The 21,791-nt window shown below is 38.3% G+C and overlaps 1 protein-coding gene across 1 annotated transcript in view; it reads left to right on the top strand.

The window, feature by feature from the left end:
• LOC124106435 (T-cell surface protein tactile) overlaps positions 1 to 17,827 on the top strand; it is a 34,232-nt gene extending 16,405 nt beyond the window's left edge. The window contains exons 3-5 of the mRNA XM_046464049.2: positions 4,121 to 4,245; positions 13,889 to 14,093; positions 17,566 to 17,827. Coding sequence (XP_046320005.2) covers positions 4,121 to 4,245; positions 13,889 to 14,093; positions 17,566 to 17,654 — 419 coding nt within the window. The 3' untranslated portion in view covers positions 17,655 to 17,827. The remainder of the gene's footprint in view (positions 1 to 4,120; positions 4,246 to 13,888; positions 14,094 to 17,565) is intronic.
• The last annotated feature ends 3,964 nt before the right edge of the window (positions 17,828 to 21,791 follow it).

Here is a 21,791-nt window from a genome sequence, read left to right as displayed (position 1 = left end):
GGGGTGAAGGGACTATGAACTGAAACAGTGATCCAAAATAACTCTTCCCTCCTCTATGTTGTTTTTCTCAGTTATTTTGTCACAGCAATGGAAAGCTGACTAACACGGCCATCTGTTGCAAATATTCTTTTTCCAGTGGACTCACTGATTGACCTTTCCAAAGATTTTGCATAGCACATATCAGTTTTTAAATTTTAGTTCATTTTGAATGACAAGGCTATAACTTTATTTTGTGATCTTGTCTGCTAATATGTTCTCATTGTTTTCTGAATGTTATTTTGTTCTCTACCTTTTTTTTTTTTATTTCTTATAGGAGATCCATTGATGGATTGACTGTGGCACTCTACCACTGAGCTACTTTACCTGCCATTTTTATTTTGGGATAAGGTCTACCTAAATTACCAGGCCATCTACAAATTTGCAATCCTCCTGGCTCAGCCTCCCAAGTAACTGGGATTACACTTAGGATTATCACTGTTTCTGGTATCTTACAGTAGCTTTATAGATGATTCTACTTCATTCCTTTCTATTGTTCATGTTTAAGTTAAGTGCATTTTCACTATTATCATGGAAATGTAGGCCAAGCTAGCTTTTCTAGGATCTTCTGTGTGTTTAGAGCCTCCTTTTCTGATATTTTCAAGACAAATACTATGCCACTGGACTTTCTGACTGTACTTCCTTTGCTTATACTCCTCACACTTTAATCTAAATGGCCCCTTTGATCTCTTCTATTGGATCTGATCCATTTAATTTTTGTTAAACTTTATTTTTTAGTTGTAGGTGAACACAATATCTTTATTTTACTTTTATGTGGTGCTGAGGATTGAACTCAGTGCCTCACACATGCTAGGCAAGTGCTCTTCCTCTAAGCCCACAACCCCAGCCCTGATGGATTTAAGTTTGATTCAACTCCTAAGGATGTCTTGTCAGCACAAGTTGCATCCTGAGAAGCCTCATTTGCTCCATCACTGGGAACCCTTTTCCTGTTTCCCTTGAAGACACTGATAATGGGGAGCCTCCAAATTCCCTTCTCCTTTTCTACTATGATTTTCACATCAGTCTGACTCTCTTTCCAGGGATTATCTGTTACTTGGAGATTGGGGACATGGTTATCTAGTTCCAAAGTCCTTCAGAGGCATAGTTGATTTTCCTGTTTCTTTCTGCAAAGTTGCTAGTACCATTCTGGTCTAGTGCTTTGTCCCCACCCATTAAAGGGGGATATGTTGTTATTTAGTTTCTTGTAGATATTTTCTGTGTGACTTAAGTTTACTTTTTCTGTTTTTAGGGGGGTTTTCAATTATATATAAAAGGTTATGCTGTGTGTATTGTCCAATTTTCAGAATCCAAAGTTCAAAAATGTAATACTTAGTTATTTGAAAAATTTAAATTAAAAATAATTAAAATATTGAGTATGTCTCATGGACTTCACAGTGTCTAGATTGGTTCCTGTTTAAAATAAGTTTAGGCAAAACAATTACAATAATTTCAAGGATAAAATTTAACAGTAATAATGGTGGTATGAAATATGTCAAAAATAGCGATGTCATAGATAAATTCTTTGAACAATAAGGGAGAGGGGTCTTTTTTTAAAATTATGGAATTAGAGTCCATGGGTTTTGCATCTTTATATTCAACCAACCACTGGTCAAAAAGTATTCAGAAAAAAAAATTGCATCCATATTATGTATAGATATCTTTCCTCTTGTCATTATTCTCTAAAAGTATCCTATACCAACTATTTACACATTATTTATGTTGTATTAGGTACTGTAAGTAATCTAGAGATGATTTAAATTGTATGGTAGGATGCACATAGGTTATTTGCAAAAAAAAAAAAAAAACCCACACATTTTATATAAGGGACTTGAGCATCCATAAGTTTTGGTGTCCCCTGGGAACTCCAAAACTGAATCCAATCCCCATTAGATGTCAAGGAATTATTACATTTAGAATTAGCTATGGAGAATAGAGTACTGATCCTATCTCTTGAACTTCAGGAATTAAAAAAAAAACTGTTTTAGAATACTGTAGGGAAGATATGCATAATTATCACAAAGACCTAGTTTCAATTAACAGAGGAAAGAAATATTGGTAAAGAGAATAGCTGGCTTGGTGAAAGATTGAAATATAACAAAGATCTAAAGGCTAGATATAATATTCTTTTTTTAGGACATAGATTTTTTTATTTGTTCTAATTAGTTACACTAATTAGAATTCCTTTTTGACACATCATACATAAACAGAGTAACTTCTCATTCTTCTGGTTGTACATGATGTAGAATCACGCTAGTCATATAATCATGTATGCACAAAAGGTATCAATGTCTGATTCATTCTACTATCCTTCCTACCCCCACATCCCCTCCCTTCTCTTCACTCCCCTCTGCCTAATACAAAATACCTCTATTTTCCCTAGTCTTCCACCTTATTCTGAATTTGTATCTGCATATCAGATAGAACATTCAGCCTTTGGGTTTTGGGGATTGGCTTATTTTGCTTAGCATGATATTCTCCAGCACCATCCATTTACAAGCAGATGTCATGATTTCATTCTTCTTTAAGGATGAGTAATATTTCATTGTGTACATATACCACATTTTCTTTATCCGTTTCATCCGTTGAGGGACACCTAGGTTGGTTCCATAGCTTGGCTATTAAGAATTAAGCTGCTATAAACATTGATGTGGCTGCTTCACTATAGTATGCTGATTTTAAGTCCTTAGGGTATAAATCAAGGAGTGGGATATCTGAGTCAAATGCAGATTCCATTTCAAGTTTTCTGAGGACTCTCCATACTGCTTTTCATAATGGTTGCACCAATTAGCAGTTCTACCAGCAATGTATGAATGTACATTTTTCCCACATCCTTGCCAACATTTGTTGTTACTTGTATTCTTGATAATTGCCATTCTGACTAGAATGAGATGAACTTCCAAGAATTATGGAATAATTCTTGGAAGTTTTATATGGAATAATATAACGTTATAATATAATGTTCTTAAATTGAGAAATATTCACTTTTTAAATATACACTTGGTGAACTTGAGTATGCTCATACTCATTTACCTACCAATTATACTTCTAAAAATTTATATTAGGCAGCTAAATCATCAAATAAGGCTTATATAGATATAAAAGTGTAAGACTTTTAGGTTATTAGGATAATAATTTATTCTCATTTGTAAATTATTCTTTGATGTGATTCTGTCTTAATCATAAGGGTACATGCTTGTGTATAAAACTTTCCTGAAAGGAGAGACTATAGAATAAATATGTGTCTCATAATACCTTCTAAAATGAAAATAATTCATGACAAATCCTCTCAGAGTTTTCTTATATACTTTTCTGTATCATCAGATTGTTGAAGGAATATTTATAGACTCTAAAAAGATAGTTGGATATAAAGATAGTAAAAATATCAGTGGTTTCCAGGGATTAGGGAACAGAGAAGGATGAATAGGCAGAGCACAAAGGATTCTTAAGATAGTGAAACCACCCTGTATGATACTAAAATGGAAGATAACATGTCATTATATATTTGTTAAAATCCATAGAATATACAACACCAAGAGTGAACCCTAATGTAAACTCTGGACTTTGAGTGATAACGATGTATCCTTGTACGTTCATTAATAACATATGTACCACTGTGGTGGTACATGTACATGTACATGGGAACTCTCTGTACTTTCTGCTCAAGTTTGCTCTGAACCTGAAACTGCTCTAAAAATAATGTCTATTAACATTTTCAAAAACAAATTACAATATGAATTTGAAGCTAGGTTATAAAGTTTTTATATTCTATCTAATTAAGGAAATGTAACCTGAAGACTAATGCACCAATTTGGGGCTAAGGCAGAAGAGCACATCAAATTAGGAGTTTCTCAGTGAAACTACCCTAACAGAATCCATAGTAATTTGGGGCAGATAAGCAACTCTGTGCTTCTCATTCCTCAGTCTTACCACTTTATGCAGTGAAGACTACGATGGCTGCCTCTTCACTGCACAGGTGTACCCAGAGGTAGATGAATCTCAATGCTAAGACTGTTTTTGTGTCGTCAATAAAAAGCACTTTATATGCCAAAGATCCACGTGTTTTCCACCTTGTGTTTTGTTGCAGTTACACAGAAAGAATGGAGCAGCAATCACACAATAGAAATAGAGATAAATCAGACTCTGGAAATACCATGCTTTCAAAATAACTCCTCGGAAATTTCGCCTGAGTTCACCTTTACCTGGTTGGTGGTAAGTGTTGCCCTTTTCAGTGAATAACTACAGTGATGTTTAAATATTAATGAAGTAAAATGAATAGCAAGTAATAATAGAGAAATACTGGATGAAAGACATTCATTATGCCAGCGGTTGGGGAGGGCTGGCAAAGGGAGGGAAGGACGCTAAGACTTCCTCTAACTAGGCGAGCGCCCAGTCTATGAATGCAGCGGATTTAGAAATTTACTTCTAAATGTTAATTTCTATTTTAAACCATATACCAGACCATGGTTACAGAGAGAACAGAGTTGTTATGGAGAGGAGCCACAACCAGCAGGAGCTGCTCTCACAAATATTTATTTTACAAATAACATATGTAGAGATATAGACTCCCTTTCCCCAGAACCTGTAGTACCATGTCCTGGAAAATACACAGCATTGCTTCAGATCAGGAACACAAAATCTAACACTTATAAAATGTAAGTAGAATGTGTACCTGAGAGAAACAGGCCACGTGTCCAAAATTGTTAGTGGTCAGCTCTATAAATGTCACAGGGTCCTACAAGTCTTCTAATTACCAAGTCTTCTAATTTAAAACAAAAAATATTTATTTTTATGAGTACTTTTCCAATTAAAAAAAATAGTGTGTAGACTGGCAAAACTGGAAGATGAGTGAACAGTTAACTTATTTTTACTCTTTCACCCCTTTTTTCTATATATTTTTTTGGGGAAGAGATACTCAATGATTTAGTGACCTTGTACTCTCTCATTCCACTCCCTGAATAATTTAATAATATTGTATGTATCAAATAAAAATTATTTAATAAATTGCTTCACACTAAAAAAAAATGTGTGTAGAGTAAAAATAAGTACCAGTCTGTGATTTTGATGAAGCCATTTACTAGAATATCCTAAAACATAAACTGATATTTTAAAAAATTATTTTGAAATCATCAATTAAAAATTTTACCAAGTTATCATATTGGTAGTCATGGTTAGTTATTTGTTAGGGTGCTTATTATATCCTGTGTGATGTCTAAATTCTCCCACTATTTTTCTCTACTTGAAATATTATAAAATTCCTGTATACAGATATTTATCCTTAAAGATCCATAATTCAATTGGTCCTGACCCTTCCCATGAATGTGCTGTTTATACATTTTGTCTGCTTTTGTTATTTTATCACTAGTTTGCAATATTATTCTGCAACACCATGACATTTTGTTTTAAAAATTACAATGCAATTTTGAAACTAAAATTCTAGTTTCAAATGGAAATTATCATAGTTTTATCTCAAAATAAGTAAACAAAATCAGCATGATGATAGTAATAAATATGAAATAATCAGCCATTCTAACTTTAAGCTAACCAAATTAATACAACCAATACTTGGTTAGTAGCCAGTTATTAACCAATATGCAACTGCTAATCAAATAACAAGGAAAAAACACACTTATAAAGATGACATAAACCATGATATCAAGACTCATATAATGCTGGATAAGGTGGCACACACCTATCTATGATCCCTGAAGCTCAGAAGGCTGAGGCAACAGGAAGGTGAGTTAAAAGCCAGCCTCAGCAACTTAGTGAGGCTGTAAGCAATCTAGTGAGATCCTGCCTCAAAAAATAAAAAAGGGGTGGCGATGTGGTTTAGTGGTTAAGCACCCTTGGATTCAATCTCTGATACCAAAAAAAACAAAAAGGAAGAAAAGAAAAGAATCATATAATGAGATATTCATTTAGATGATACAGAATGATAAGCTTTATTAAAGTTTACTGACTTAACATTAATTTTTTAGATCATCATCAAAATGAAAACATAATTTAAAAATTCTATAAAACACATAGGTTCCCATGACAGTAGAAGCTGGCACAGTTTTTGAAAAATACTATGATTCACATGGTTGATTATTCACAGTACAAGTTACCTACATTTTTGTGAACTTCCTTGGAAACAAGGCCCTCTGTATAAAAAGATTTCTCTAAAGACCTACTAAATCCAAATTAATGAACTTGTTCAGCACAAAGATCTCAAAGTACTAACTACCAATAGTTTGCCCTATCCAAATAGTTTGGATAGTCAGTAATCTGACAATAAAAATATATTCTAAAATAATTTTCCCATAAAATCCTAAAATTTATAATACCTTTGTCATCTGTCAAAAACCAAGTTTTCTACTTTACAGGATTTGATTTCCTAAAGGTGAGGCTACCCAGACTTTATGCCTTATCATCAGTAGCAGTGAATTGTTCTTTATAAACATGTCACCATGCAGTTGTTAGGAAAAGATTAAAGGTGGAGATGATCTCATGAGGATAGACACCTGCTACACCGAACATGATAGTAATGGAAATTCATTGTTTGTACCTTGCTTACATTATTAATATTTTCCACCAGTACAGCAAAACATTCCTCACCTAATTATCACAAATTTGCTCTCAATGGGGTCTGTTTAAATTGTACCATAGAGATTTTTGCTGGCCAGTAAGTTGAACTGTAGGGTTCTGGACATATCTCATGGATGTGTAGCCTGTTTTCCTAAAGCAAACACAATGGCTTCTATCAGCCTGTCACTTTCCTGTGACTCAGTTTCTCCAGGGTGAAAGCTGCATGGCTCACTTCAAAAATCCTTGACATCTAGTGCCCAGAGCAAAGGTGCCTAACAAATATACAAGACATAACTATCAGTCCTCTTTCCCTACAGCTGTATTCATTGTCCTCATATTAAATGGATAGAATTCATGCTATTTGGTTCGTTAATCAGTGGCAAGTCATTCAGTATCAAAAACTAGATCATTGATAAGACTATATAGACATTATCTTTGAATCCTGTCAGGACATTTAGAATAAATGAGGGCCAGAGAAAGTGCACAGAACGTCACATAGTGAGTAGGTGAATCCTAAACACGCTGTCGCTTTAAAGACTGCATAGACAACTAGAAGAGGCTTTTTGAAAGAAACTTTTTTTTTTTCAAAGAAAACATTGGGCCGGCTAATGTGCTGATTAAATTCCTACTGTGCATTCCCTTTTTAAATGTCAGAATCTATTTGCTCCTCTGATTGACATCAGTGCCCCAACTGTGGATGATTGTGGGATTTAGCAAGTCTGATATGAAAACACCCAGTGTCCTTATATTAGGGAAAACCTGCAGCTCTTGTGTCATAACTGTTGTATGTCTTCTGAGAGCACAAATAGTCCCTCTAATCCATACTTTAGATCTTTGATCTCTTCCTAAACTAGAAATAATGATCATATTGATAAGCCAATGGTTCTTATAAACAAAAGAATATGGCTTTGAATTAAGGGTCAAAAGTAGAAATGATGAAGATGAGGTCAGGAGGGCAGAAATCTGCTGCTCTGAACACAGTATTGCTCTGGGAAGCTGTCCGCACATGCTTTGTTAAATCCTGGGACAATTCTACAAATTCAAATTATGTAGGTCACTAGAAGAAAAGAGTTGTGTCTTCTTGCACATTGAATTTTATAAAATCTAATTAACTCAATTATGACCCTCATGGGACAAGTTAGTATTCGAATTCTCAACATCATTAAGAAAACCTATTTGCTATATGTACCTGATCCCCTGCTAGGTCTGTGCTAAATGGAGCAACTTCTTTGCATTTTGGAAAGCTAAAATTTCAGGATGGTGACTACACTGAAATAAACAGGCATCATAGTGTATCTAACACTAAACTATCATGGGATGCTTTAGTTACTTGATTAAACCCAAAAGGGTGAGGCTTCAGTGGAAACTGGGGACCTATGTGAATGGTGGGGTGATCTATAAGAAAATATAGAATATGCATGTTTAGATGGGTTGCAGTTGGTAGATATCTTTCCCACTTTCTGTACTGGGCACAAGGGAAATTCTTCAGGCTGATTCTCAGAGTTTCTTAATACACTATAATATTCCATTTTCATTCCAAACTGTCATCCTGATTTCCCACAGTATAAATTTTAATTTAATCCAGTAAACATATGTGAACCTACTTTGAATGTTAGATCCTTCAGGGATAACAAAATTATATTGGACATATTCTCTACCATGACACACACTTTTAATAAAATGTAAAACATATCTGTATCGGGGGAAGAGAGTTTGATTCTGCCTAGAAGAACCTGTGAAATCTTGTTAGAAAAGGTCATGTTTGAGCTGGATAATTAAAGAACAGTTGAGTGGCAAAAGATAGGCATATACTGACCCAAAATCCTGGGACCTGTTACCAACAGGTTGGTGGTACACATGGGGAAGGTGTTGAGGGCATATGTGTACCCAAAGTCAGTGTATTTCTTTGAAATCTTGAAATTTCTTTGAAATCATGAAAAGAAAGACAGGTTGTTTGAAATCCAATGAGTTCAATATTAGCAATAAAGGCACATAACTAAATCCTAGATGCTTACATATATTTATAATTTTAACTGCAAATGCATCTTTTCATCATGTTCCTCTTTAATATTTGTGTTATTTTTAATTAAACAAAAAGCAAAATGAAATTATAGACAATGGTTTCTCATGCTATGGGAAGCTTCGCTATTCAGAAACAAAACAAAACTCATTAGCTGATGGCAGCTGACCCTGTTTGTCTTTGCCACAACCAAAATACAGTGCGGCAGCCAAACTACAAAGTGTTAACAACCAATAAGATGATTAAAAAATATCTTTCTGGTGCTCTGGAAAATAGACGTGGAGAATTTTGCAGGCAGCCTTTTGTCAGCACTGACAGGATGGGCAATAAATGGAGGAAATGTGAAGATAGGAAAGAGATTGGAGATAAAGAAGCAGCAATCAATGGAGTCTTAACAGCAGTTATGGAGTGAGCTCTGAGCACCCAGAGCCTGCCATATGCTGTGGTCAACACAGCTGGCTCCAACAGGGAGCTGGCTCCAGGCAGCTCAGGCCAGCCCCGAGACCAGATAGCATCACCAAATTAAATAGTACCAACATCCACTTCTGGACTAAAAATTCTGATCCTAGAACAAAATTTGAAAAGCCTCAGTGAATGATTTTAGGATTTGTCAGATCTTTAAGAAACATGTAATAGCAGCTTTCCATGACTCAATATGACACTTACCCGTCCTCGTTGTGCTAATTATTTTTTCAAATTCCTGTACATAATTTAGTTATGTGTTGTTTTAGTCAGCTTTTTTGGTGCTGTGACTAAAATACTGTGACAAGAACAATTAGAGGAAATAAAGTTTATTTGGGGTCTCACAGTTTCAGAGGTTTCAATCCATAGATAGCCAGCTCCATTCTTTGGGGCTTTAGGTGAGGCAGAACATCATGGCAGAATGATGTGGAGGAGAAAAGTAGCTGGGGATATGGTGCCAGGAAGCCAAGAGAGAGACTAAGCTCAGCTCATAAATATATACTCCCAAGTAATGCCCCTCAATGATCCATCTCCTCCAGCCACACCCTACCTGCCTATAGTCACCACCTGGTTAATCCCCATTAGGAGATTAATGAACAGATTGGGTTAAGGCTGTTATAACTTAATCATTTCACCTCTAAACCTATCTGTTGTCTCACACATGAGCTTTTGGGGGACCCTTAATGTCTAAACCATAACATGTATTCATTCCCCTTCTTTGGGTCATGATTTTTGTTGTCTGTTTCTTGTGAATTTATTCATCTTCTCACTACAAGCAGAAAAGGCAAAGAATTCGCTCTACACTTTTGTGAGGCCTTATATATCAAAGTCATTAAAAGCATGACTTTTGGAGGGGAATAGTTGTCTTTAAGCCCTGGCTCACCACTTACTCATTGTATAACCTAAGGACTAGATTTAGGCATTCAACTTTGATGCCAAAATTTAAGGGATCACTAAAAGTATATTTTTAAAATAAATAATTAAAATTTTAACCTAGTTAATCAAGATAAATATTTTAATGTAATGTTTTTAAATGAAAAATCAGGGAAAATTCATGCTGAATAAATATCAAAAATTTTTAAAGTCACGCTTATTTGTTTTGAGATCTTGCTGTATGTAGATTGATCAAGGAATAGTATTTTCCCATCTGCCTATGGTATCTGGGTCTTCATGGCCATCATGTCCCCCAATGACAGGTGTATAAGAGTTGACAGTGGTAGGATAACAGATTGAGCAATGCAGGACTTTACGATTGTCTTAATTTTTTTCTTCAATTATAACAGAAAACCCGAGATAGGTTAATTTATAAAGAACCAGAATTTATCCTCTCAGAGTTCTGAAGACTAGGATGTCTAAAAGTGCCATTGGTTAGGAACTGGTCTCTGTTTCCAAGATGGCACCTTGAATGGCTGCATTCTCCTGGAAAGAAGAAAATTGCATCCTCACATGGCAGAAGAGTAGAAGACAGAGAACCTTCTCCCTCAAGCCCTTTTCTTTTTCCTTCTCCCCATCCTGCAGTTTTGGTGGTCAAACCAAAATGCTTTTGCCTGATAGGTAAGCTTTCTACTACTGAACTACACCCGCAGCCCACTGCAAGCCCTTGATGTAGCAACAATAACTCATTTGTGAGGACAGAGACCTCCTTACCTTTCATTAGGAGTCACCTCTTAACACTAGTGCATTGGGGATTAACTTTTGGCATGAGCATTCAAACCATAGCACTGACTCTCCAAAATTCCTCCATATAGCCAGACCTGGGCTGCATGTTCATGAAATCATAATTGATCACAGGTGAAACTAGAGAGCAGTGAGCTTGTATTATTTATGATCTATTAAGTGGCAGGACTAGAATAGGTGTATTCTGTGCATTAACGAGTGAAATCTGTATCACCACCTAAAATGTAAAGATCTGCCAAGGGATAAACCCATAAATTTTTAGAAATATTTATTAATATTTTTTTAAGTGGGAAAAATTTTCCTTGAAGAATGGAAAAAGAAAAGAAAAAAACAGGTAGATGTAAAGACTCCCTACTAGGAGCCCTACCAGCCTGTTTCCTACAGACCAGGTTACCTGAGAACATTATCAGGAAGAGGTTGAGGGATGCTATGTGATGCCTAACACCAAAGGTGATTAAAGAAGCCCTCTTTCAATCAGCAAACCACCCCACTCCTATAATCTACAACTTATATAAAGGAGTCTGGTTTTCTGGAATTTTTTTTAAAAATTTCTCCTTCTAGATAGAAAAGGTTGTTTTTTAAATTATTTTTATGATTTAGATTTTACTAATACATGTTTCTTTGAAGCTTATTTGTCCCTGGTTCTAAGCATCCCTGCTTTGAAATTCTATGACTTAAGTAACCTATGTGTTATTTAATTAAGTTACATAACCTCAATTTATTCCAGGTTATTTAAAAAGTACAAATAAAATTAGGGAAAAGCTTTGCATGGTGCCTAGACACAGTAAGTACTAAATAAATTCAAGCTCTAACTAATGAGAATATAAAATTTTAGCAGTGGTCATAGCATAGTAGTATTATTTCTTTGTTTCCCAGCTTTATGCATTTCATTATTTGCCTCAGTATTTTTTTCCACTCCTCCTCCTATTCACTATGTGAAGGTGGCCACTCACATGCAGGTTCTTGTCATGGTCCCTTTATATCTAAAAATTTTAGAATCTCTCAGGATTTCCTTATGTTGTAGGTTACAGAATGCTCTTTGCAACTGAACTCCATCTTTTCCAGTGAAGGAACAAATTCTTTCTCTGCAACAGTCAGCTTCCCGGTTGGGGGTGGGGAGGGGGGAACAATAGGAAACAAAACCTTTGGATATGTTGGGTTTTATTTACTTTTCATATCTTCTCTATAAATTAAATCACTGGAACATAATAAACACCCTGCTACATAATAAAGGCAAAAATAGTTTCTCTCACCGGTCTTCAACCTCAGCCTGTCACAACCCTTCTTCCTCCAACAGAGTGACAGACAGAAATGTTTCAAATGACAAGTCATATATTAAATAACCAAGAACATTTTAAACTAAAATCCTTACAAAACTGGTCCTATGCATAGATAGGTTGTAAAAACGTGTCTCAAGCTGAAGGCCTGCAGAGGGAGCCGGCTTCCTTAACTATTGGCTCCAGATCAGTCATGCGGAAGGAAATACCTTTGTTCTCCTTTGTTGGCAGGGCTACACTCTTGCTCCCTTTGATCTTCTGGTGGCTTTCTTCATTAGAAAGACAGCAGCACAGTCTTGTAGGACCTTCTTTATGTAGATCCAAAGGTATGCGCATTTGCTTTAGGGGTGGGCTTTAGCAGGGTGTGAGTCTTTGCAGGCAATGCAAGGTTGATAAAAGACCCTAGCCAAATTCAGCTAAAGAACTATCTTATATAAGAGGTTCTACTAGATATATTCTGGACCCACATAAAAACTAAGATGTCTGCCCATTCTTTAATTTACTCGCTCATTTGGCTTACATTATTTCTTCTCTCTCTCTCTCTCTCCCTCCCTCCCTCCCTCGCTCCCTCCCTCCTTTTTTAAAAATCTGAACAGGGCCTCTTTTGCTCAGGTGACCCTCCTGCCTCAGACTTACAAGTAGCTGGAACTACAGGCACAGACCACCACACCCAGTTTCTATATCATTTTTAAACTAGAGGTTCCAAGTCAGAGATCTTTGCAGCATTTCCCCATCAAATGCATTCCTATTGACCTTTCTCCATTTTTCCTCCTTCCATTTCCCCTGTTAACTAGGATTCATGTGTTGTTTAGAGTTAGGCCAGTGGTTCTCAGCCCGAACTCCCCTGAGCATCCTAAAAATATGCCCCAGCCTGAGACCATGCAAATTGAATTAGAATCTCTGGAGAAGGAGCTTGTGCTTCAGAGATTTCAAAGCTGCTTGAGGAGGCTGAATTACACTAATGAGGTCTGAGCACTTAATCCTTCCTCTCTCCTTGTTCCCCTCAAGAGACAGGACAGTTAGTAGGCCCATTTACTGACATTGGCCAAACCTGTGATACCCCTGGAAGCTTGTTCAAAGAAATTCTGTGTAGGGAAACCGTAATGGGAGTTTTTCTTCACAGACCCAAGACAGGATATGGAATAGAGGAATCAAGTACTCCAAAAAGACTCTGACCTCTCCTATCTATATAGCCGCTCTTCCTGTATCCTCTTCAAAGCTAGCACAAGTAGAGAAATAAGGGCAACTGGACTAGGACCATGACTGGGATGAGGAAAATAAGTGAAGAGTGGCTAAAGAATGAATTTAAGGAGGTACCCCTCACTGGTCCTGGTCTCAGGGTCTTGCAAGTGAGTTCCTCCTTAATTCTGTGCCCTGTTTTTTCTCTTTTTCTGGTTCTAGTCCTGGATCTAAGTTAAATGATGCCTTTCCTAAAGGAACTTTGGAAAGAGAGGGTGATTGTAATCACCCAATTCATGTTTGACTTAATAAGCAAAACTGATAAGAGTCATCACAGCACATTTTTGCATTAATATTTCCAAGCTTCATAAATGAGAATTAGAATCTGTTATGAGCTCCCTCTTTTTACCTCCTCAAATCTGTGCAGTTTATGGAAGGTTGTGAAGGGGAAGTTCTCACTAGAAAAGCAGTCTCAATTCATGTTAGGAGAGGGCGACAGTAGTTTCAATTGAAAGTTAAGTGTAATAGTATTTTCTCTTATAACCTATTAAATACCTGACATTTTTAATTCTTCATTTTTTCCTATCTATTTTACAGCAAATAAATTAATTAATTCTTGTGAAACCCCTAATTTGGAGCCAACACAATAACTGGTAATCTTTTTTCTCACCAGGAAGGTAATGGAGCTCAGGAAACTCTCATCCAAGATCACCACATCAGCAGTTCCACGTCTTTTAAAGACAGAGTGAAGCTCTGTGCTGACCACAGACTCTGCCTCTCCCCGGTCCAAATCCATGACGATGGTCAGAAGTTCTCTTGCCAAGTTCGACTCAGGCCTGGCAAAATCTTGAGGAGTTCCACCACAGTCAAGGTTTTTGGTAAGGGTTTGTGCTGTCTGGACTACTCGCTGCCACCCTGCATCACTCTTCCCCTAAATAGGAAGTTCCCTCTTATGTTGGATTGCAGCCATTCCAGGGGTGACCTCTGAAGCTCTGTTTGCCTTGATCTTTACCATTCTTGCTGGGGGTGGGAACAAGGGTAAGAAGGCTAAAAAATAAGTATTCAGTGAATAGAATAAAATACAGAAAACCATATATGGGTCAGTTTTCTGCTGATTAATACCTGATTTAACATCTTAATGTTTCCTAAGGATACTGGACATCTCCAATTGCTTAGTTGTCTAATTATCCCAGTTGCTTGCTGCAGATAAGGCCACCATGAGAAAAAGAAGGTACTAAACAAAGCTCTGGACAAACTCAGCAGGAGCATTCCCCACCCCATCCTGCCAGGGTCAGTGCTTCCAGTAAATGATCCTTCAGGCTTAGCTCTCTGACCCTGAGTTCTCAGGAGAAGACAGCTGAGCTATGAAATCTACTGTGGCCTCACTCAAAATGCAGAGACTCTGCAGGGTGCAGTTTTAACAGAAAAATGTGAACATTCTAATTTGTCCTGTGCTGCAAGGAAATATTAAAAAAACAGAGGCACTTGGCTCTGTATATTTTTTCAGTTTTGTAATCAAGACCTGTGGTTTTTTAAAAAATATTTTTTAGTTATCCATTGATAACCTTTGTTTGTTTGTTTATTTATTTATTTATTTATATGTGGTGCTGAGAATCCAACCCAGTGCCTCACTCAGGCTAGGCAAGCACTCTACCACTGAGCTACAACCCCAGCCCCACCCAATCCTGTGTTTGTTTAAAAAGTCATTCTTAAAGAAAGACAGCAAGAAAAGCAGTGATGTGGATGGACAATTAGTTGTTTTCAAACATGAAGTAAACAAAGAGAAAATGAGTTTATAAAACCGAAGGGCATTGACTATTAGACTATTGCTCAGTTCTCTGCATACACTTGTTTTTATTTAGAATCTTACCATATTATTATGGGATACCAAAAAGAAAAGAGCATTTTTGAAGAAAGCACAAAACAGTCTGCAAAGATGGGAGCAGCAGCAGCCAAGACTTATTTAGTTTGATTAAATTCCTGGCTTAAAGAAGTTCCCTCTCTTTCCTCCTGCCGCTCCCTTCCCTCTCTCCCCAGGTTTCCACCTGGGTGGGCAAGGCAGCTACCACCTCATGATCAGCCTCCTTAAGAAGCCTAAGCAGTGCCCAGGGAAGAGTTGGAGACAAACTGCTCATCTCTCTTATCTATCATTCTCACTATTTGTTCACATACCAGGGTGTGACTGCTTTAGCACAAACACGAAACAGCCTCATCTGGCCTGACTGTTGGCAAGACAATGAAGGCAGCCATCCAGGATGTGAGAAGAACACCAATTTTAAGTTAGGCAAGCTGTGTCCCCATTTAACAAATATTTTTTTTTTTTGTACCGTAACATATTCTAATTACCTTGTCAACATTTAAACCGTGTACTATATCTCTTTGTTGCGTTAAAATACTTTCATGTTGGTCTTGAATAGTTTCATTCCTTAACATCTTACTCTATCACCCTATCTGGTTCCACTTTTTCTGTCTCTACTTTTCTCTTGCTTCTTCTTTGAACTGCTGTCAGAAGATGCTTAGAAATATGAGCATCTTTCCTGCTTAATGGATTTCCATTTAGTAAGTCGGCTGGCTAGGCTGTGTATGGACAGTCTTATCCAGCCTTTGATCTATTTGTGGGTATCCTTTGCATATGTATTATAGTAATCCAAGCCCAGAGTTATATCATAAATCTTATTGAAAACCTACTCTACATCCTTTGGTGATTCCCCATATTGAATAAGCTAAACACAAAACATGAAAACCTTGAAATAAATACTTAATGTATCGCCACCCATTCATCATGCCCTAAATTACTCATTTCTTCTTCCCAAATGGTGCCTCATCTTCCAACTTTGCATTCTCAATGGACCAAAGGCCAGAAGCTGGCCAACTCCTTTCCTTCCCCCTTTGCTTGAAGTCCCTTGGCCGAGAGTCACTTTCCATCATCACAAGTTGGCTCTTGCCCACTTCTTAGCTGAAAACTTCATTTCCTGCACCTCAGAGAGAATCCCCTGCATCTTTTAGTAATTGTTCTTTTTCAGGCCATTCATTCTACATGTTTTTTCTCTGCTGGCAAGAGGTCAGAAATATCTTCCCTTCCAAGAGAGTTTAAGGGTGTGTCTTGGTGTGGGTTCCCATGAAAGAAAACATGGAGACAGGATTTGAAATAAATTAATTTATTTGAGAGGTCATGTTGGGAAATAGGAGGCATAAGGAAGTGAATCTAGGAAGAAAAGTAAAATAATAAAATGTGCATGATGCATGATTCAGCCAGTTACCATTGTGGATTTAGTAGGCCAGGTCTCACTGGGAACTCTGGGCAATAGCATGAATACAATGATTATCTCACATGAGAGCAAGAAAATTGAGGTATTTATCCACCAACTTCCCATCTGCTATCACCACTCACTCCTTCCTTCCAATTTTCCCTTTTGTTGTACTGAGTGTGCTCTCACAATCCCAATGAATCCTTAGGCAGAGAGTCATAGGTGTGACCAGCAAGAGCCAAGTGTGTGCAGGTAAAAGCCAAGCCCACAGCATCTGAGGTAGCAGGTCTTAGGGTCTTAGGTTCACAGAAAGCTCTGTCTGCTAGACTGAAGAACTTACTTGAAGTCACTTCAGTTAAACCTGATGTTAAAAAAGTGTCTACTCTGTGCTGGGTGCAAAGTACTGGAGATGAAGAGACAGATAAAATGCTCTGGCTTTGAGCCCCTTACAACCTAGCAGGACAGAAGAATCACTAACTAATGTCAGATATGTCCTAGTGCCAAGCAACAAAACAAGTATCAAGTGCTTTTCTGGCTCCCTTCGTGGTCCTGAAAATGATATTCTACCCTTTACCCCTTGGCCTTTGGACTTGTAGAATTCTTCTCTCTCCCCCACTGGCTATGCTTCCACTCCTGCACATTCCCAGTCTCACGTGATCCAACACTGATCATCACTCAAGTATCAGTTACAAGGTGCATCTTCCAAAAAACTCTTAACCACCAAGGCTGGGTTAGAAGCTTTTCTTAGGAGCTGGGGATATAACTCAGTTGGTAGAATGCTTGCCTCACATTCACGAAGCCTTGGGTTCAATTCCCAGCACCAAAAAAAAAAAAAAAATGAAGATTTTCTTAAAAGTTTTCTTCAAGTTCTACATGTTCTCAATCATTGCACTTATCTCAGTGTATTCTAATTTCTATATTTTTCATAAAAATGTAAATAATGTGTCTATTTCCTAGACACTAGTATCTTGCCAGCCACACAGTAGGTGTTTAATAATTGTTTCATGGATGACAAATCTTTCTCGCAACACACACATACACACACTGGTGGCCAGGTAGGATTTCATTCAGTGCCACTAACTGTGTTTTATTTGCTTTTAAGCTAAACCAGAAATCCCCATGATTGTGGAAAACAGCACTATGAATGTCCTGGGAGAGGTGAGTCACTTTAAAGCCTTTGAAAATCTATAGTATTACATGCCAAGGTGTTTGGGTTGCACAGCTGCCAGGAACGTTCCCTCAGAGGACCTTACTCCTGGGCTCTTAGCCAAGTAACTGCTGATGGGCACAAAGGGAAGCTGAGCTGATTCTGCAAACTGAATGGGGATCCTTACTTTGAGTTGGGGCTCTCAGAAGGTGTGACCTCTTTTCTTTAGTCCTTAAATTTCCTGGAAAATTGTCCCAATTGTTTAAACTTCTCCTTAATAAAAACTGAGGGAGGGATGGAGATATTGCTCAGTTGGTAGAGTACTTACCTCGCATGCACAAGCCCTGGGTTCAATCCCCAGCACCACCAAAAAAGGAAAAAAAGAGAAGGGAGGGAGCAGTGTGACCCTGGTTTAAGAGTGAGAATTTCACTCAGCTGACATTTAATTTGTTGCAATCCATTTTTCTGTACCAGCTTTCCCACTGCTTTCATTTCAGTCACAAGAAGAAATGTGTCTCCTGTACCTCCTCCAAATCATAGCTACTTCTTTAGAAATAAGAAGGGCAGGAGAAAAAGGAAAGACTGGGTAGCTCCCAGTCTCCAGTCACTGGGATCTGGACCCACTTCCCAGCTATTGGTTGTATCCTTGAGCAAATTAATTCACATCTTTTAGTCAGTTTCACCATTCATATGAAGTAACTCATAATGGTATCTGCTCACTATTATTTTTTAAGAACATTATAAAATTAAAATATAAAATTAATGTGAAAAATTCTTAGTATAATGTGTGTCAGATAATAAACGTTCAGTAAAAATTGTTGTTTTCACTGTTATTAGTAATATCTGCTTTAAGTAGCTGTCTTGTGACCTTATGATTTCAACCATGCTTTTCAAATCCCCAGGTAAAATAAGTGCTCTTATTAATTCTCAAACATCTGCTGTTACATGGTGTGAGAGAAAATTCTACTGATATTCTAATTTCTTCTCATCCTGAGAACATTAAATAACATGATTTGTGGTCCTGCTGAATATCAGTCATTTAATTTGACAGCTACATACAAATCATAACTGACTCTGTAGGATGTTTTCGGATGACCATACATAATGTATTACCTAAGCATCTAAGTCTCTCGCTAATTTCATGTATTAACCTCTGAAATAACTTCTTCTGTAATCCTGAGTATAATGAAAAGGGTTTAATCATTTTCTGCTTTAATTAATTCCCAAATTTATTAGTGGACTTCATTTCAATAGTTTAAATACAGCAAATAATCTAATGATTACAGATTTTGGTAGGTATCTTTCTTACAAGGATCTGTTATAGATTCTTGGTGTCAATGTTTACAGGTAATATAAGCCCAAGATATAAAACCATAAATTGGGTCCAAGAATCCATTATAAAAAAATGACTGTGGCTTACAGGCCACAAGTTATAAAATTTCCTCTTCTATACCATTGCTTCACTTAAATCTGGGAAAACTAGAGAAATTTCTTTCCTGGGGAATTAGTGAATAATCTCTCTCCAACTCCGTATAACCAGCTGCAGGACATGGCTTGTCTGTGGCTCTTTTAAGGTCTTGCCAAACATTAGTAATTCCTCACGCTAATATTCTTATAATCACTGCTGTGTCCTTAATAACTTATTAACTCTTCAAAGCCCTTTCACATACTTTTATCTCGTGATGCTTTCCATGTGCTCTGATATAGGTAGAGCATCTATCATTTCACAGTTGAGAAATTAGGGCCTGGAAAGCCTAACATCTAGCTAAGTCATTCATAAGGGGCAGAGCTATCCACCTCTAGGGAGGCTGATAAGAGGAGATCATGTTCTGGGGTCAAATAGCACTAAGGTCAAGTCCTAATTCAATCACCTACTAGATAACCTCCATGAGCCTCAGCTTACTAATCTCTAAATTGAAATAATAAGAAATACTTCATAGGGTTCTTAGTATAATTAAACTCATGCACAGTTCTGGAGTACATGGCACATAGATGTCTCAGGGATATGTCTTTGCTTATTATCATTCACCCACACTTTCACCAATTCCTTCCTCTGCATTTGTAAATATTGATTCATAAATCCATTATGTGACTGAATGTAGATTATGGTGTGGGATGATAATAATAATAATAAAACAGAACATAGATTGTGGGATCTGGTAGAACTAAGCCTGAATTCTCTTTTATTACTTATTAACTTGGGTCCCTGAGACCTGGGTTCCTTAGCTTCCTCATCAGTGAATGGGGCAATGAGTCCAACCTCACAAGGGTGATAGAAGGATCAAACCAAAGAACGTATGCAAAGCATCTACATCTGGAGAGCAAAAGTATTCAGTATTGGTAATCTCCTAACTTTTACATTCTCTGGAAATTAATCACATCCACACGCATGAAGATGTGTAGTGTGTCCTACATCTTCATTGCTCAAGCAACATTTGTGCACAGTGGAGACTTAAAAGTATGCTGTCATCCTGCTATAAGTCAAAAGGACAAGGGGTGGAGCAGGCCCAGCGGCCTGCTGAGGGGCAGAGCCACCCCCATCCCCCGCCCCTGCCAGGTGACCACCGACAGAAAAGGCCCAGTGGCCCGCGGTGGGACAGAGCTTCCAATCACTCCTGCAAGGTAGGCGGGCCTGCGACCCACCGGCAGAAGAGGAGCAGCGGCCTGCTGAGAGGCAGAGCCGCCCCCTCCCCCTGCACCGGCAAGGTAGAGGGAACTGTGACCACGGACAGAAAAGGCCCAGCGGCCTGCTGAGGGGCAGAGCCACCCCCCACCCCCCGCGCCTGCCAGGTAGGTGGAACTGTGACCACGGACAGAAAAGGCCCAGTGGCCCGTGGCGGGACAGAGCTTCCAATCACTCCTGCAAGGTAGGCGGGCCTGCGACCCACCTGCAGAAGAGGAGCAGCGGCCTGCTGAGAGGCAGAGCCGCCCCCTCCCCCTGCACCGGCAAGGTAGAGGGAACTGTGACCACACACAGAGCAGGCCCAGGGGCCTGCTGGGGGGCAGAGCCGCCCCCCACCCCCCGCGCCTGCCAGGTAGGTGGAACTGTGACCACCATCAGAACAGGCCAGACCTGCAACCGAGAGACAGAACAGGCCCAGTGGCCTGAGGAAGGGTAGAGCCGCCCCCCCCCCGCACCTGCAAGGTAGGCGGACCTGCGACCCACTGGCAGTACAGCCCCAGAGGCCTGCAGAGGGGCAATGCCGCTGCCTGCACCTGCAAAGTAGACAGAACTGTGACCACCCACAGAACAAGCCTAGCGGCCCGCAGAGGGACAGAGCCGCCGCCCGCGCCTGCGAGGGAGACTTTGCAACTATACAAGACCAATATAAATATATAGGGGGAAAATTCAATAGCACAACAGTTTCACTAAGTAGAAAGGAACGCGAACAGTATGAAGAGACAAGGAAAGAAAGGACCAGAAGCAATGCAGGTCAACTCAACGTTAGAAGAGGTAATAGCTGCAGCAGATGGAATGTCAGATAAAGAATTCAGGATATACATGCTTCAGATGATCTGGAGTCTCAAGGAAGACATCAGACAGCAAAATCAGACAATGAAAGATCACTTCAACAATGAATTACATAAACAAATCCAAGAAGCAAAAGATCAACTACACAGGGAAATAGAGGTTATAAAAAACAAACAAACAGAAATCCTAGAAATGCAGGAAGCAATAAGCCAACTTAAAAACTCAATTGAGAATACTACCAGCAGAGTAGAACACTTAGAAGACAGAACATCAGACAATGAAGATAAAGTATTTCAACTTGAAAAGAACATAGACAGCTCAGCAAGACTGTTAAGAAACCATGAGCAGAACATCCAAGAAATATGGGATAACATCAAGAGACCAAATTTAAGAGTCATTGGGATACAGGAAGGGACAGAGTTTCAAACAAAAGGATTGAGCAATCTATTCAATGAAATAATACGAGAAAACTTCCCAGACTTGAAGAATGAGACAGAACCCCAAATCCTAGAAGCCTACAGGACGCCGAATGTGCAAAATCATAAGAGACCCACACCTAGACACATTATAATGAAGATGCCCAACATACAGAATAAGGAGAGAATTTTAAAAGCTACAAGAGAAAGGAAGCAGATCACATTTAGGGGTAAGCCAATCAGGATAACAGCTGATCTTTCAACACAGACTCTGAAAGCTAGAAGATCCTGGA

Source organism: Marmota monax, unplaced genomic scaffold (genome assembly GCF_021218885.2).
Source record: "Marmota monax isolate L192 unplaced genomic scaffold, Marmota_monax_Labrador192_F-V1.1 WCK01_AAM20220418_F8-fsc00156, whole genome shotgun sequence".
NCBI classification, from domain to species: Eukaryota; Metazoa; Chordata; class Mammalia; order Rodentia; family Sciuridae; genus Marmota; species Marmota monax.
The sequence above is the reverse complement of the archived record's forward strand: the minus strand, read 5'-3'. Positions and strand labels throughout refer to the sequence as shown.